The 13,110-nt window shown below is 44.4% G+C and overlaps 1 protein-coding gene across 17 annotated transcripts in view; it reads right to left on the bottom strand.

Annotated features, from left to right (window-relative positions):
• Positions 1 to 681: 681 nt before the first annotated feature.
• Positions 682 to 13,110, bottom strand: part of GUCY2C (guanylate cyclase 2C) — a 100,403-nt gene continuing 87,974 nt past the window's right edge. For 15 of the 17 annotated variants that reach the window (XM_060413386.1, XM_060413396.1, XM_060413397.1 and 12 more), the window contains 7 exons: positions 11,367 to 11,525; positions 9,370 to 9,562; positions 7,579 to 7,753; positions 5,323 to 5,421; positions 4,238 to 4,332; positions 2,661 to 2,737; positions 682 to 1,351 (listed from right to left, as the gene is read on the bottom strand). In XM_060413386.1, the coding sequence (XP_060269369.1) occupies positions 1,177 to 1,351; positions 2,661 to 2,737; positions 4,238 to 4,332; positions 5,323 to 5,421; positions 7,579 to 7,753; positions 9,370 to 9,562; positions 11,367 to 11,525 (973 nt within the window). In that variant the 3' untranslated portion in view covers positions 682 to 1,176. Of the gene's footprint in view, positions 2,738 to 4,237; positions 4,333 to 5,322; positions 5,422 to 7,578; positions 7,754 to 9,369; positions 9,563 to 11,366; positions 11,526 to 13,110 lie in introns of all 17 variants that reach the window. The other 2 variants (XM_060413401.1, XM_060413400.1) reach the window with 2 other exon arrangements.

Here is a 13,110-nt window from a genome sequence, read left to right as displayed (position 1 = left end):
CATCACAACCTCATCCCTGAGTGTCAAGTCTCCTCGTGGTGGACACAGAGGCACAAACAGATCCTAAAGCTCCAGCACCAAGAAAGGACTCTTGCTGCACGTTAAGCGCTCAGCCTGTACACCAGAAGATCATTTATTATTGCTTGATGGTCTGCTTTTCTAGGTGATGGAGATGTAACCTATTTCTTAACCTCTAGAGTGGTTTTCGTGGCAGAGGCCTGGGGAGGCATACTGTGGTGGGAGCAATTGTTTTAGTTGTGAAGGTCAGTGCCGGGGTGTTACATGCTCATTCTTGCCTGTGCTGATATTAGTCTACTCAACCTGGCTCTGTCCTTTTCCGGAGATTTCAAGCGAATGAATCATGCTTGGCTGCCATTAAAAGGGGAAGGAGATGACTGCTGGATGTGAGGGGGAATATTTGCAGAGTCTGGAGTAAGGTATCTTTACAGATAGACAGGATGTGAATTTAGCACCTGAACAGCCCCTATGGTAGAAAACTAGACACAAAATCCCCCCATGCACACAGGGGATGCTGAACATCAAGGTTTGGACCTCTGAGCAATGATGCTAGCTTTGCCCTTCTTCAGTGCAGGGGTATTAAGTCAGTTTTTCAACCAGCACAAGGCAATGGCTGGTGCATTCCAGGGAAATGGGTGCAACAGAGAGAAACACATCCACAGATCCAGGAAATGATTAACTTTTATTCCTGCCTCATATACAGCATACTGTCTGCCAAAATTAGGAGTTAAATATAATTTAATGGAGATAAAATACTGAAAATATCATTGGGACAATTAAAAAAAATGTTATCATGAATACAGAAAGAAAAAGAGCCAGTAAGCAAAACAAAGCTGAAACAGGTGAAATAAGAACAAAATCTCTCCAACTTTGAGATAGTACATATTCATTTCTCTTCTTTCTCAGGTTGAAGTTCCCTGGAGCAGCTATTGAGATCAGGCCGCAGAGGAGAAGGTAATTATTGCACTGAGAGTGTACGTGATTCACGGAAGCAAGCCTACGTCCCAGACAGGGAAGCCGAGGCTACTGGAGACTGCATCTAAGTCGTCTTCTGCTTTACTGAGGTCTCAGAGAAGCAGAAGCTTCAGGACACTTGTGGTCACTGCCCCAGGTGTGGCTGGACTTGGTTTTTCCTGAGTCCTTAGCTCTTACCAAGGTTTAAAAATGGGTGCTCTCATTGTCTGTCGTGTTCAGCTGCAAATATTCCAGGGTGCCCTTCTTGTAGCTGGCCACCCGGGTTGGTTTTCGGTTCCTTATCCCCAAGGCCTGTCTTTTCTGTAAAGAGCTGGCGATCATGTCGGCGAACTCAGCTTGCAAGCGCTGTTGATTTTCCCTGGAGAGACAAGAGTATGGAGGGAAAAGGGAACTTCTCAGCTATTCAAATAGACTAGCCCTCAGCTCCAGAACCGCCTGTTTCACTCACTGATTCCTTGTTGAATGCCTACTCTGTGCTGCATGCGGGAAGTCCAGAGAACACAGAACGACCCTTGGCTTCCACCAATGAGCCTAAAGAACTGTCACTCTTGCTCTGTGTAGTTGTAGGGAAAGCAGAATATATTTCAAGCAGGAAATTATATTTTGATTTCAAAGTAAGATAACACAATGCGGAATTCAGAGGTGAGGTTAGCTTTACACATACCACTGGAGCTAGAGGAAGAGAAGCCAAGAGGGTGCTAAGCCCTAGTGTGTGTGCTACGTAGCTTGTCGTGTCCGACTCTTTGCGACCCCATGGACTATAGCCTGCCAGGGTCCTCTGTCCCTGGAATTCTCCAGGCAAGAATACTGGAGTGGATTGCCATTCCCTTCTCCAGGGGAGCTTTTCCAACCCAGGGATCAAACCTGGGTCTCCTGCATTGCAGGCAGATTCTTTACTGTCTGAGCCACCAGTCACCACAAAACTCTGAAAACGTGTTGGTCCCACACTTTCCTAGGAATGTGGGTCTTGTCTGGGGAGGGCTCTGAATGAGTGGAGGGTTTTAAGAGATTAAGAGCACCTGGGGTGCTCTTAGCAAGGGGCCAGGTTCCCCCATGCCATACGGATGGTCTGCACTGTTTTGGCATCTCTATGGTGTTGCCATCTGTCTGGGTCCCGCATCCAGGCATCTGCACGACAGGGTTTCTCTACCACAGCAAAAACTGTTCCAATAGCCACGTGACTCACTGCAGTGGCCCAAATGCAACTGGAAGACCATTTGAGTCACCTTTAGGGAAACTGAAACAGGTTAATTAGACCTGCAGCCTGTTTTCCTCATCTCAGGGAGAACACACACTCCATGTGAAGACCCCAAACCACAGTCTTGGAGCTGGGGAGTTCCTGTTCCACCAGGTAACTCAGCAGAGAGCTGCACGCAGGGGTGGAAATGCACTGGTCTCCTGTCCCTAGTGTGCTCTACTCTTGACCACATGTGCAGGGGGTGAGCCCTAAACTGTCCTCTGGTCTCCTGAGCGAGCCTGAAACACTCCAGCAGCCAGAGAAGGGGGGTTTCCAAGCCTTTTCAACGTGTGTCATCTCTCATCTTGGATTCAATGCCTCATTGCCACTGGCAAAGCACTCGCCAACAGTTCAACTGCCTGCACACAGTACAAGATACAAAGCCAAGACCTCGACTTCCCGGCTCCTCCCCGCCCAGCCAGCAGCTTACGCGGTTGGAGGGGTGGGCAGGTTGTACTCCTGGTCCTTCACGCCGGTCAGCCAGTAGGTGGTCTCAGTTCCTCTGCCCTAGAGAGACAAGAAAGGTGTGGACCATGGAGGCCAACAAGGCAGTCGGCTGTAACCCACCGTTCTGACGAGCATCAGCTTCCAAGAAACGTTTCCCCTCTGAGTTTGTCATCACAGCCTATATTTCAATACAGCACCTGTTCCTAGTATGATTTGTGTTATCTCCAGACCAATCTCTGTTTCTAAGCACCTTTAAAAAAGTATCTCTCAACCACCAGGCATTTTTTTTTTTCAAACTAGAATTTTCTTTTATTCCCCAAAAGACATTTTCAAATATCACCTTAGCAACAGCACAAAAACTCTAAATGAAGAAGAAAGAAAATTCATCTATGATCCTGCTACTCCAATGAATCCAACTGGTTTCTGTCGTCCACATTTTATTCTGGCTGTTTTTGCCACAAAACTTTTGCCACAGTTTCCCCACCTGAAGAGTGTAAATTACAAACACACGTGCCTCATGATAAACACACACTAACTGACATTTGCTGGGTACATCTGCAGGCTGTAAAATAAATGGTAGCAACAGGAAATTGTTTTTGGCTGGAGGTTGTGTTTGAAAAGTAGACTGGATAGTTATATTTTTAAAAACCACTCATTCAAAAAAACAAACTAGTGATTTGGGGCTGTGTTTGGACTGTAATATTTGAACTTCCCAAGTGTTGCCAATGGTAAAGAACCTGCTTGCCAGTGCAGGATATGCAAGAGACTTGGATTCAATCCCCGGAAGTAGGAAATGGCAACCCACTCCAGTATGCTTCCCTAAAAAAATCCCACGGACAGAGGAACCTGGCCGGTTACAGTCATGGCGTCGCAGAGTCAGACATCACTGAGCGCATACGCCTAACCACTTGCACTGTAATAATCCACACACCACTTCTATTTTGGGGGGAACACTGCAGAGAATGCGTTTACAGAGAATTAAAATAGCCAGTGTGTTGTTCGGACACAACTACCTAAAGGAGGCTCTTCCAAGTTGCCGTCAGTGTAGGGGCCAGATGCTGCTACAGCTGGTGGAGGCAGATTATCGGAGCAGATCACTGGCTTCAGATCAGTTGCGAGTCTGGTCAACCTTCAACAGACAGCCTGTGGGCCACCTGGTGGCTCTGAAAGGCGGTTGCTCTAAATGTGTGGGACAGCAAGGCGTGTCTAGAACAGGGATTCCTGCTCTTCTCTGTGCATCACAGTCACTTGATTAAAATACAGATCTCTGATCTATACCCAAAAGAGTTGGACTCAGCAGGTCTGGTGGGGCGTCTGTGTTTCATTGCTAAGTCATGTCCGACTCTGCGATCCCGTGAACTGTAGCCCACCAAGCTCCTCTGTCCATGGGATTCTCCAGGCAAGAATACTGGAGTGGGTTGCCATGCTCTCCTCCAGGGGATCTTCCCAACCCAGGAATTGAACCCACGTGTCTTATGTCCCGTGCATTTGCAGGCAGGTTCTTTACCACTAGCGCCACCCGGTGGTGCTATTAGGTATATATCTCGATGGGTTCCTTACCTTTAAGTAGGTTTCTCCTCTTACTTCATAGAGGAACTGGCACTCTGTCCTCTTCAGGATGGCTATGGTGGAGCCGCTGACATGGATTCTCAAGGCTGGAAATGCAAAATAGATCAATGAAAACTGCGTCCATTTTGAATGCTATCATAGGGCCCCGTTTGTTTCCCCTTGAGCCAGAATATTTACTATAAGTGCTCTTGACGGCTTAGATATTGTCATTAAACAAACAAACAAAAAAACACTTTAGAATAGCATCAGTGAGATGAGAACTATTATCAGACACGGGGAGAGGGTCTGGTGCTGGTTTTCAGGGTCCTGAGTGAGGAGGCTCTCTAGATTAAGCCCCGGAGCTTCTCATTACAGCTCAGAGAGGGGAGCCCCTGGGCCTGGGTTTGGATTTTACTTTGCGGTGCTGAGCTAAAAAGCTGAAATTTGGTTTGGGGTCTCCATGTAAATGGCAACCCACTCCAGTATTCTTGCCTGGAGAATTCCATGGACCGAGGAGCCTGGTGGGCTATAGTCTGTGGGGTTGCAAAGAGTTGGACATGACTAAGCAGCTAACACTTTCTCTTTTACATGGATCTAAGAGTATTACATGGATCTAAGGACTTGCCGGGTGGCTCAGACGGTAAAGCATCTGTCTACAATGCAGGAGACCCAGGTTTGATCCCTGGGTTGGGAAGATCCCTTAGAGAAGGAAATGGCAATCCACTCCAGTACTATTGCCTGGAAAATCCCATGGACAGAGGAGCCTGGTAGGCTACAGTCCATGGGGTCGCAAAGAGTCAGACACGACTGAGCGACTTCACGTTCATGTTCAAGAATATTCCAGGTACAGCGTGCCTGAATGCACTGCAAACGAACCCAGACTAATAAGAACAGTCACACTGAGCCATAAAGGAAGAAAAGAATTATGATCAGTAAGCAGCGATATGTAGCAAGGACTGGACTGACCCAGGCTCACAGTCAGTCACCGTGAAGAGTTATTCTTCACCTCACTGGCAGTATTATGCATTTTCACCCTACAGCTCCCCTTGGTTAGGGCAGAATCTTTGTCCTCTAAGAAAAATCCTCTCCTTTCTTACGGAGGCCAGTGGATTCCATCCGAGAGGCTGTGTTGACTGTATCTCCAAACAGGCAATAACGAGGCATCTTGATCCCCACGACTCCAGCGGCACAGGGACCTGTGAGGGACAGAAGGCAAGAAGGTGGAGGCCACGGAAGTCACAGAGTGGTGTTCAGGCGGGTGAGCCTCTTCTCAGGATCACAACGCTCAATGCCTCATTAGACGGGAGAAGTGGTTTAAGGGGTAAATTGTGAGCTGTGAACTTTATTCCAAATGAATGCACTGGTTAGGGGATAGCATCATTATCCAAATCACGCTTTCAGCAAGTGTTTTGCTCTAGCATAGAAAAGCACATTTTCGAGAAACAAGAAGACATTTTGAGATCAGCACGCAAAGGTGGAAAATGCTCCTTAGTATATTACACAGAAGGCTCTCAAGAAGGACGGAGACCATCTCACCACCTTCTCGCTGTGCCAGCCACACAGCCCACATCTGAATCACTGGTGGGCACAGTGCACTTGGAGGCTCAATGGCCCGTCTGTTTTATTTTTGGGCTTCCTTGGTAGCTCAGCTGATAAAGAATCTGCCTGCAATGCAGGAGACCCCCAGTTTGATTTCTGGGTCGAGAAGAACCCCTGAAGAAGGGATAGGCTACCCTCTCCAGTATTCTTGGGCTTTCCTGGTGGCTCAGACAGTAAAGAATCTGCCTGCAATGTGGGAGACCTGGGTTCAACCCTGGGTTGGGACGATCCCCTGGAGGAACGTATGGCAACCCCTCCAGTATTCTTGCCTGGAGAATCCCCATAGACAGAGGACTCTGGCAAACTGCAGTCCATGAGGTTGCAAAGAGTCCCACATGACTGAGTGACTAAGCATGGCACAGCACAGCATTTTAGGGATTGGTGGCCTGATGATGGAAGACCCAGATGACAAGGACTTGGAATCTTCTTCCCTGTGCTTTTCATGTACCACGTGAATGCAGCAGGAAGGGGGAGCCTACGACACAAGGATACCCCAAAAGGCAGAACAAAAGTCAAGGCCAGGTGATGCACAGGGGCATATTAGATAGGGAAGGAGGGCTGCTCAAGCAAGTATTTGTGTGGAAAGACTGAATGCAAGGAGTTAAAATTCGTAGAAGTTAAAGATTAACTCAGAAACTGCAAAACCAGGTTTTGGATAGAGGCAACTATTGATTTTCTGGTTTGTTTATCAGGTTTTGATCTATATGAGTTTCTTTATAGATTTGTCCTTTGAACACTGTGTTTACAGACACTGGAAAAAACAGAACATTAAGTTGTGCATTGCTTATGTACACTTGAAAAAAAAATACTAAGAACTGAATCTTCCCTGTTAGACTCAATGCCAAAATACAAAACAAAAGCAAACAGTAGCAGCAGCAGCTACTTGATTAGATCTCTGAGGAAGCTAAAAGATGACACAGATAAACTTATCTACGAAACAGATTCACAGACATAGAGAAAAGACTTGTAGTTATCAAGGGGTAGGGGAGGGATGGATCGGGAGTTTGAGATTAGCAGATGCAAGCTATATTATATATACGTATAACCAAATCACTTTGCTGTACACCAGAGACTAACACAATATCATAAATCAGCTATACTCCAATGTTAGAAAAAGGTCTCTAAAACTTCTCAATCACATCAGAAAGATAATAAAATCCACTTAAGATACTGTAATATTTTACTGAAAAAAAATTTACGGAAGTCAGAGATGGGGAGAGGGAGGGAATGGGGAAGAGATAAATAGTAAACATGCTGTGCTGCGCTTAGTCGGTCATTCATGTCCAACTCTTTGCTACTACATAGAGTGTAGCCTGCCAGGCTCCTCTGTCCATGGGGATTCTCCAGGCAAGCATACTGGAGTGGGTTGCCATGCCCTCCTCCAGGGAATCTTCCCAACTCAGGGATGGAAGCACTGCACCGCATTGCAGGCGGATTCTTTACCATCTGAGCCACCAGGGAATAGGGTGACTTAAACAGGAGGTCTGGAGCTTGTTATTTTAGTTGGTGGTTGGTGTTTATCATTCCATGAGCGCTGTCGTGACTGCTGTTTCCTAGAACTCTCCAGACACTTATTATAGGTCTAATTATGCCAGGATATGTAACTGGACCTCGTATTTGGCAGGCAGATTCAAGAGTAAGCCTCATGTGAAAACTGATCTCCTCTGAGGATCCTTCAACCTTTCTAATTTAGTTGGTGTGCAGACCTCTGGTATACACACGGTTCCCGACTGCTACAGTGCTCAGCTGCCTACCGGAGTGAATTCCAATGCGAATCCATATTGGGAGGCCAGGAAGATGCTCCAGCTCAAAGGTCCCCACGAAGCTGAGGAGGTCCAAGGCCATCTTGGCAATGTCTATTGCATGCCGGTTGCCATTTCTCTTAGGCAAACCGCTGGCCACCATGTAGGCATCACCAATGGTTTCCACCTGCGGAAGCAGTTTCTCATCAGTGAATCGGTCCCTTCTAAAGGCACCAGAAAGTAAACAGAAGCAGTTTATTGCACATCAAATTCAGAAATGTTCGAGAACTCATATGAGCACAGCCCTGTACACTTATTCTGGGACTAGCTCAAGACTAGTATTATGCTAATTTCTTCAGGGTTTTTATAGCTTAGTTAGGATGCGGTGTTTGCATGCTCAGCCACGTCCAACTCTCTGTGGCCCTATGGACTGTAGCCTGCCAGGCTGTGTGGTTGAAATTTTCCATGAAATTTTCCAAGCAAGAATACTGGAGCAGGTTGTCATTTCTTTCTCTAGAGGATCTTTGCGACCCAGGGATCAAACCCGCATCACTGCATCTCCTGCATTGGCAGGCAGATTCTTTACCACTTCGCCGCCTAGAAAGCCATAGCCTACTGAAAGAGTTGATAAAACAACTATAAAGGATTTTAATTGAATGAAGTGCTTTATAATAATGCAAGTCATGCAGATGTGGTGACAGTTCTATAGTGCTGAAACAATCTGAATGGCTTTATGTAATTTTAGGAAACCATCTCTAATTATCAGAAAAGTCATGTTTAGCGCGTTACTTTTCAAAAACTATTTGATAAAAAGATAATTGTAGGTTCCTCTAAGACATAAGAGGGCTTCCCTGGTGGCTCAGGTGGTAAAAAATCTGCCTGCAAGGCAGAAGACCTGGGTTCGACCCCTGGGTTGGGAAGATCTCCTGGAGAAGGGCATGGCAAGCCACTCCAGTATTCTTGCCTGGAGAGTCCCATGGACAGAGGAGCCTGGGAGACTACAGTCCACAGGGTGGCAAAGAGTGAGATATGACTGAGTGACTTTCATTTTCAGTTCACTAAAGACATAATACACATTCTTGTACTGGATGCTTCCGAACACTTTTCTTGTAATAGGAAGTAGACTTCTATTAACATTATTCTTTGATATTCTCCCTTTTAATTTCATTTTCATAATGATATGCATGGTTCATATGTGTTCGTTAGTTAATTTCTTCTTTCTGAATATCTCTAAAATGCATAATCACTATTCAACCGGAACTCCTGTTAGTAAGACTTTCTGATCTACACAGGGTGAGAATTTCAACTTCTGACCACTCTTATTCTTCCACGTCACTTGTAGCTCAGACTCAACCACTAATTTACTAACTCTTAAATGACAAAGGCAAAGACCTGAGTAAAGTCAGCTCTCTGAATCTATAGGTTCCACACTGTGGATTCAATGAATCATGATTCAAAAATATTTAAACAAAACTGTAGAAAGTTCCAAAAAGTAAAACTTGAATTTGCCACAACTCCAGCAACTATTTTACATCGCATTTACATTGTATTAGATATTATAAGTAATCTAGAAATGATTTAAGTTAAGAGTACATGGGTATGTAGGTTGTATGCAAATACTATGTTATTTTACGCCAGGGACTTGAGCACCTGGGGACTCGGGGATCCATGACAATCCTTGAAGCATCCCGAGGCAGAGGTGCTAGGGGTAGCAAAGGAAAACTGTAGTAACAAGAACAGCCAATTCTGGCTCTGCTGACCTGGGGCCAAACCACCATTCAGCCTGTTAGGTGGAGAGGTTACCTTGTACACGTCGTGGTGGTCCAGAATGTGGTCAAAGTTCTTATAGATGTCATTGAGCATGTCCACCACTTCCATGGGGGTACTGTACTTGCAGATGGTGGTGAACCCTACAATGTCACTGAAGTAGACTGTGACTTCCTCGTAGAGCTCAGGCTCCACGAAGCCTTTCTCCTTCAGAGACTTGACCACCAGCCTAGATGAGGAAGGAAAGAACAGGGCCTTCAATTTCAGTAAATTCCTTCTTCCTCTACGGAAATCTTTGAGACAGTACTAACTGTTCACCAGGAATGCTAGAACTGAGGATTTCCAGTGAGTAGTGTGGTGAGGAACCAAAGACGGTTTGCAAATACCAAGTCTAGGAACATATTACCCACACAGAGCACATGTATGTGGCCTCAGATGAATAGGAGGTTCCGTAGTAATTTAATACCTGATTATAACTCTAATAAATGTGAGTCGTGTCCAACTGTATGTGACCTCATGGATTGCAGCCTGACAGGCTCCTCTGTCCATGGAGTTTTCCAGGCAAGAATACTGGAGTGGGTAGCTATTTCCTCCTCCAGGGGATCTTCCCCACCCAGGGATTGAATCCTGTCTCCCACATTGCAGGTGAATTCTTTACCATCTGAGCTACCAGGGAAGCCTTCCTCCACTAAAGATGGCTCCTATTTTATTTTTAATTAATTTTTAATGGAGCACAGTTGCTTAATAAATATAATGTGTTAGCTTCTACTGTATAGGAAAATTAATCAGCTGTACATACACATATATCCCCTCCACTCTGGACTTCTTCCAGTTTAGGCCACCACAGAGCAGTGAGTAGAGTTCCCTGTGCTGTTCAGTCGATTCTCATTAGTTACCTATTTTACATGTGTGTGTACGTGTTAGTCGTTAAGTTGTGTCTGACTCTTCTGTGACACAGTGGACTGCAGCCCAACAAACTCTTCTGTCCATGGGATTTCCCAGGGAGGAATGCTGGAGTCAGTAGCAATTCCCTTCCCTAGGGCATCTTCCCAATGCAGGGATCAAACCTGGGTCTCCTGCATTGCAGGCAGATTCTTTACCATCTGAATCACCAGGGAAGCCCCAGCATCTATATCACACATAGTATCAACAGTGCGAATCTGCCAATCTCAATCTCCCTATTTCTCCCACCCACCCCTCTCCCACTCGGTGTCCATACATTTGTTTTCTACATCTTTCTCTCTGTTTCTGCTTTACAAATAAGCTCATCCATACCATTTCTTGTAATATGGCCTCTACTATGAGGCTGAAAGAAGATGGCAAAGAGATTAATGCTTTAATTTTCATTTTCATATGGAGAGACAGTGACTGGCCTAAGGTCTCAGACTCAATAACAGTGGCCAACAGGTGTTGGAACATGCTGCTGCTGCTGCTAAGTCGCTTCAGTTGTATCCGACTCTGTGCGACCCCATGGCCAGCAGCCCACCAGGCTCCCCTGTCCCTGGGATTCTCCAGGCAAGAACACTGGAGTGGGCTGCCACTTCCTTCTCCAGTGTTGGAACCTAGGTCGCTCTAACTCTGCCATCCATGCTCCTTCCATGGCACTGGAAAACAATCTCTTTGTTTTAGCAATTTAGACAGTGCAAACCAGGACAAAGCTTGGCAAGAACGTGCATCTTTAAACACAATGATCTGATGAAGAAAATGCAAGAGGCAACAATCCTATATAAATGTGACTTCCCTGGTGGTCCATGACTAAGACTCTGCACTCCCAATGCAGGGGACCCAGGTTCGATTCCTGCTCTAGGAACTAGATACCACATGCCCTAACTAAAATTTCACATGCTGCAAATAAAGATCCTGTGTGCCGCAACTAAGATCCAGCACAGCCAAACTAATACATAAAAATAAATAGAGTAAGAAAAGTACAGAGAAAACCAACACTAGACAAATATGCTTTGGCTTTCCACCTTAAGGGCTGAGGCACAACTCTGGAGTCCTGTACAGTCACATCCGTGGAAGGACTTCCTTACCTTGGGAGCAACATGAAATTAAGTTGGTCAGCCCTGTCCCTCTCTGCCTTGTACAGCTGTGTCCTTTCCTCCACCAGATGTTCCAGGTTCCGGGAATACAGCTGCAGACGTCGGATCAAGGTATCCATGTAACTTTCATTTTTTTGGTCATGGAAAAGGCTATAGGTAGAGACAGATAAAGAGCTCTCCATATTATTAAGAGAACATAAATAATCATTAAAGAAATAGGCAGATATTATGAACAGGTAATTAAAGAAAGAATAAAAATGGCCAACAAATATGGCAAAAAATTTAACCTCGGGAAGGATCAAAGAAATAGGAAAGACATTAGAAAAAAAAAGAACAACAAATGTTAGCACAATGGCAATCAATGTAAGTAAGATGGAGGAAAAATATACATTATAGTTTTCCTGGAGGGAAATACGGTAAAATGCATCATAAATCTTAAGAATGCTTATGTCAACCAGCCTCTCAATTCTACTTAGAATTATCCGAAGGAAACTATCACGAATGTGCTGAAAGTGAACTATAAAGAAAGTAGCAGTTATTCCTCACAAACAATCATTTAACAGTTCCCCTAAATGTGTAATAAAAAGTAATTAAATTATTATGGAATGATGGATTATCAAATACAAATTAAAATTGCGAAGTACACAGAAAGAAACTTCTTTTACATTATTTAAGTGAAAAAAGCCAGTTTATGTAACAGCAAACATTATCATCTCATTTTTAATTTTTGAAAACTGGTCATTACCTGCTGAAAAATAGGTGATTTTTTTTCCTTCTTGTTTGCTTCATATTTTTAAAAGTTTTAATAAGAAACAACTTTCAATAAAAGGAAATATAACAAAAGAACCTCATACGGCAGAAAGCATCACAACATTACAGAGCAATTTTCCTTCAATTAAAAAATAAATTTAAAAAAAGGAAAGAACCAAGTAAAGTAAATCTGAGCCTTATATTACCCCTCAGAATAGAGAGTCAGGGTCCTAAAGCGAAAGCCCTAAGTCTATTTTGTTAGACTGAAGTGACTTAGATGAGATGCCAGCTCTTCGTGACCCTGTGACCCACCTGGGTGCAGACCCCAGTCAGAAATTACAGCTGTTTTGAGAACTGGAGACAATGTTCATGACACAACCCAAGGGATGAATAAATTCTACTGTTTCATCATCATAACAATAATTAAACTTGCCATTTCTGTGCTCAAAAAGACAGACTATGTTGTAATCCCCTTGGTATGGGGTGGGATGTTTGTTAAAAATTTAATACATTTCTTACCATGTTGAAAAAAAAAAAAAAAACCCAAACAGAAAATTAACATGTGGACTTCACTTGTAGCTCAGTCGGTAAAGAATCAACCTGCAACGCAGGACACCCAAGTTTGATTCCTGGGTCAGGAAGATCCCCTGGAGGAGGAAACGGCAACCCTGTCTGGTATTCTTGCCTGGAGAATCCCATGAACCTACAGTCCATGGGGCTGCAGGAATTGGACACAGCTGAGCGACTACAGCACCACCACCACCACAGTATTATTAACTAATGTATAGATTTTGTTCAAATCTCACAAAATTTTATGCTAGTATCCATTATTTGTTTTTATACCTTATTCAAGATTTCACATTGTATTTAGCTGCACTGAGCAGCTTCAGCTGCACGCAACAAATTCTGGTAAATTCTCTTGTTTTTATTCTAAGCATTCTCTAATTTTCCTTGTTATACCTTCCTAGATACACCTATCATTTGA

This window comes from Ovis aries, chromosome 3, assembly GCF_016772045.2.
Source record: "Ovis aries strain OAR_USU_Benz2616 breed Rambouillet chromosome 3, ARS-UI_Ramb_v3.0, whole genome shotgun sequence".
Taxonomy (NCBI): Eukaryota; Metazoa; Chordata; class Mammalia; order Artiodactyla; family Bovidae; genus Ovis; species Ovis aries.
Note: the sequence above shows the minus strand (reverse complement) of the source record. Positions and strands in the feature narration are given on the sequence as shown.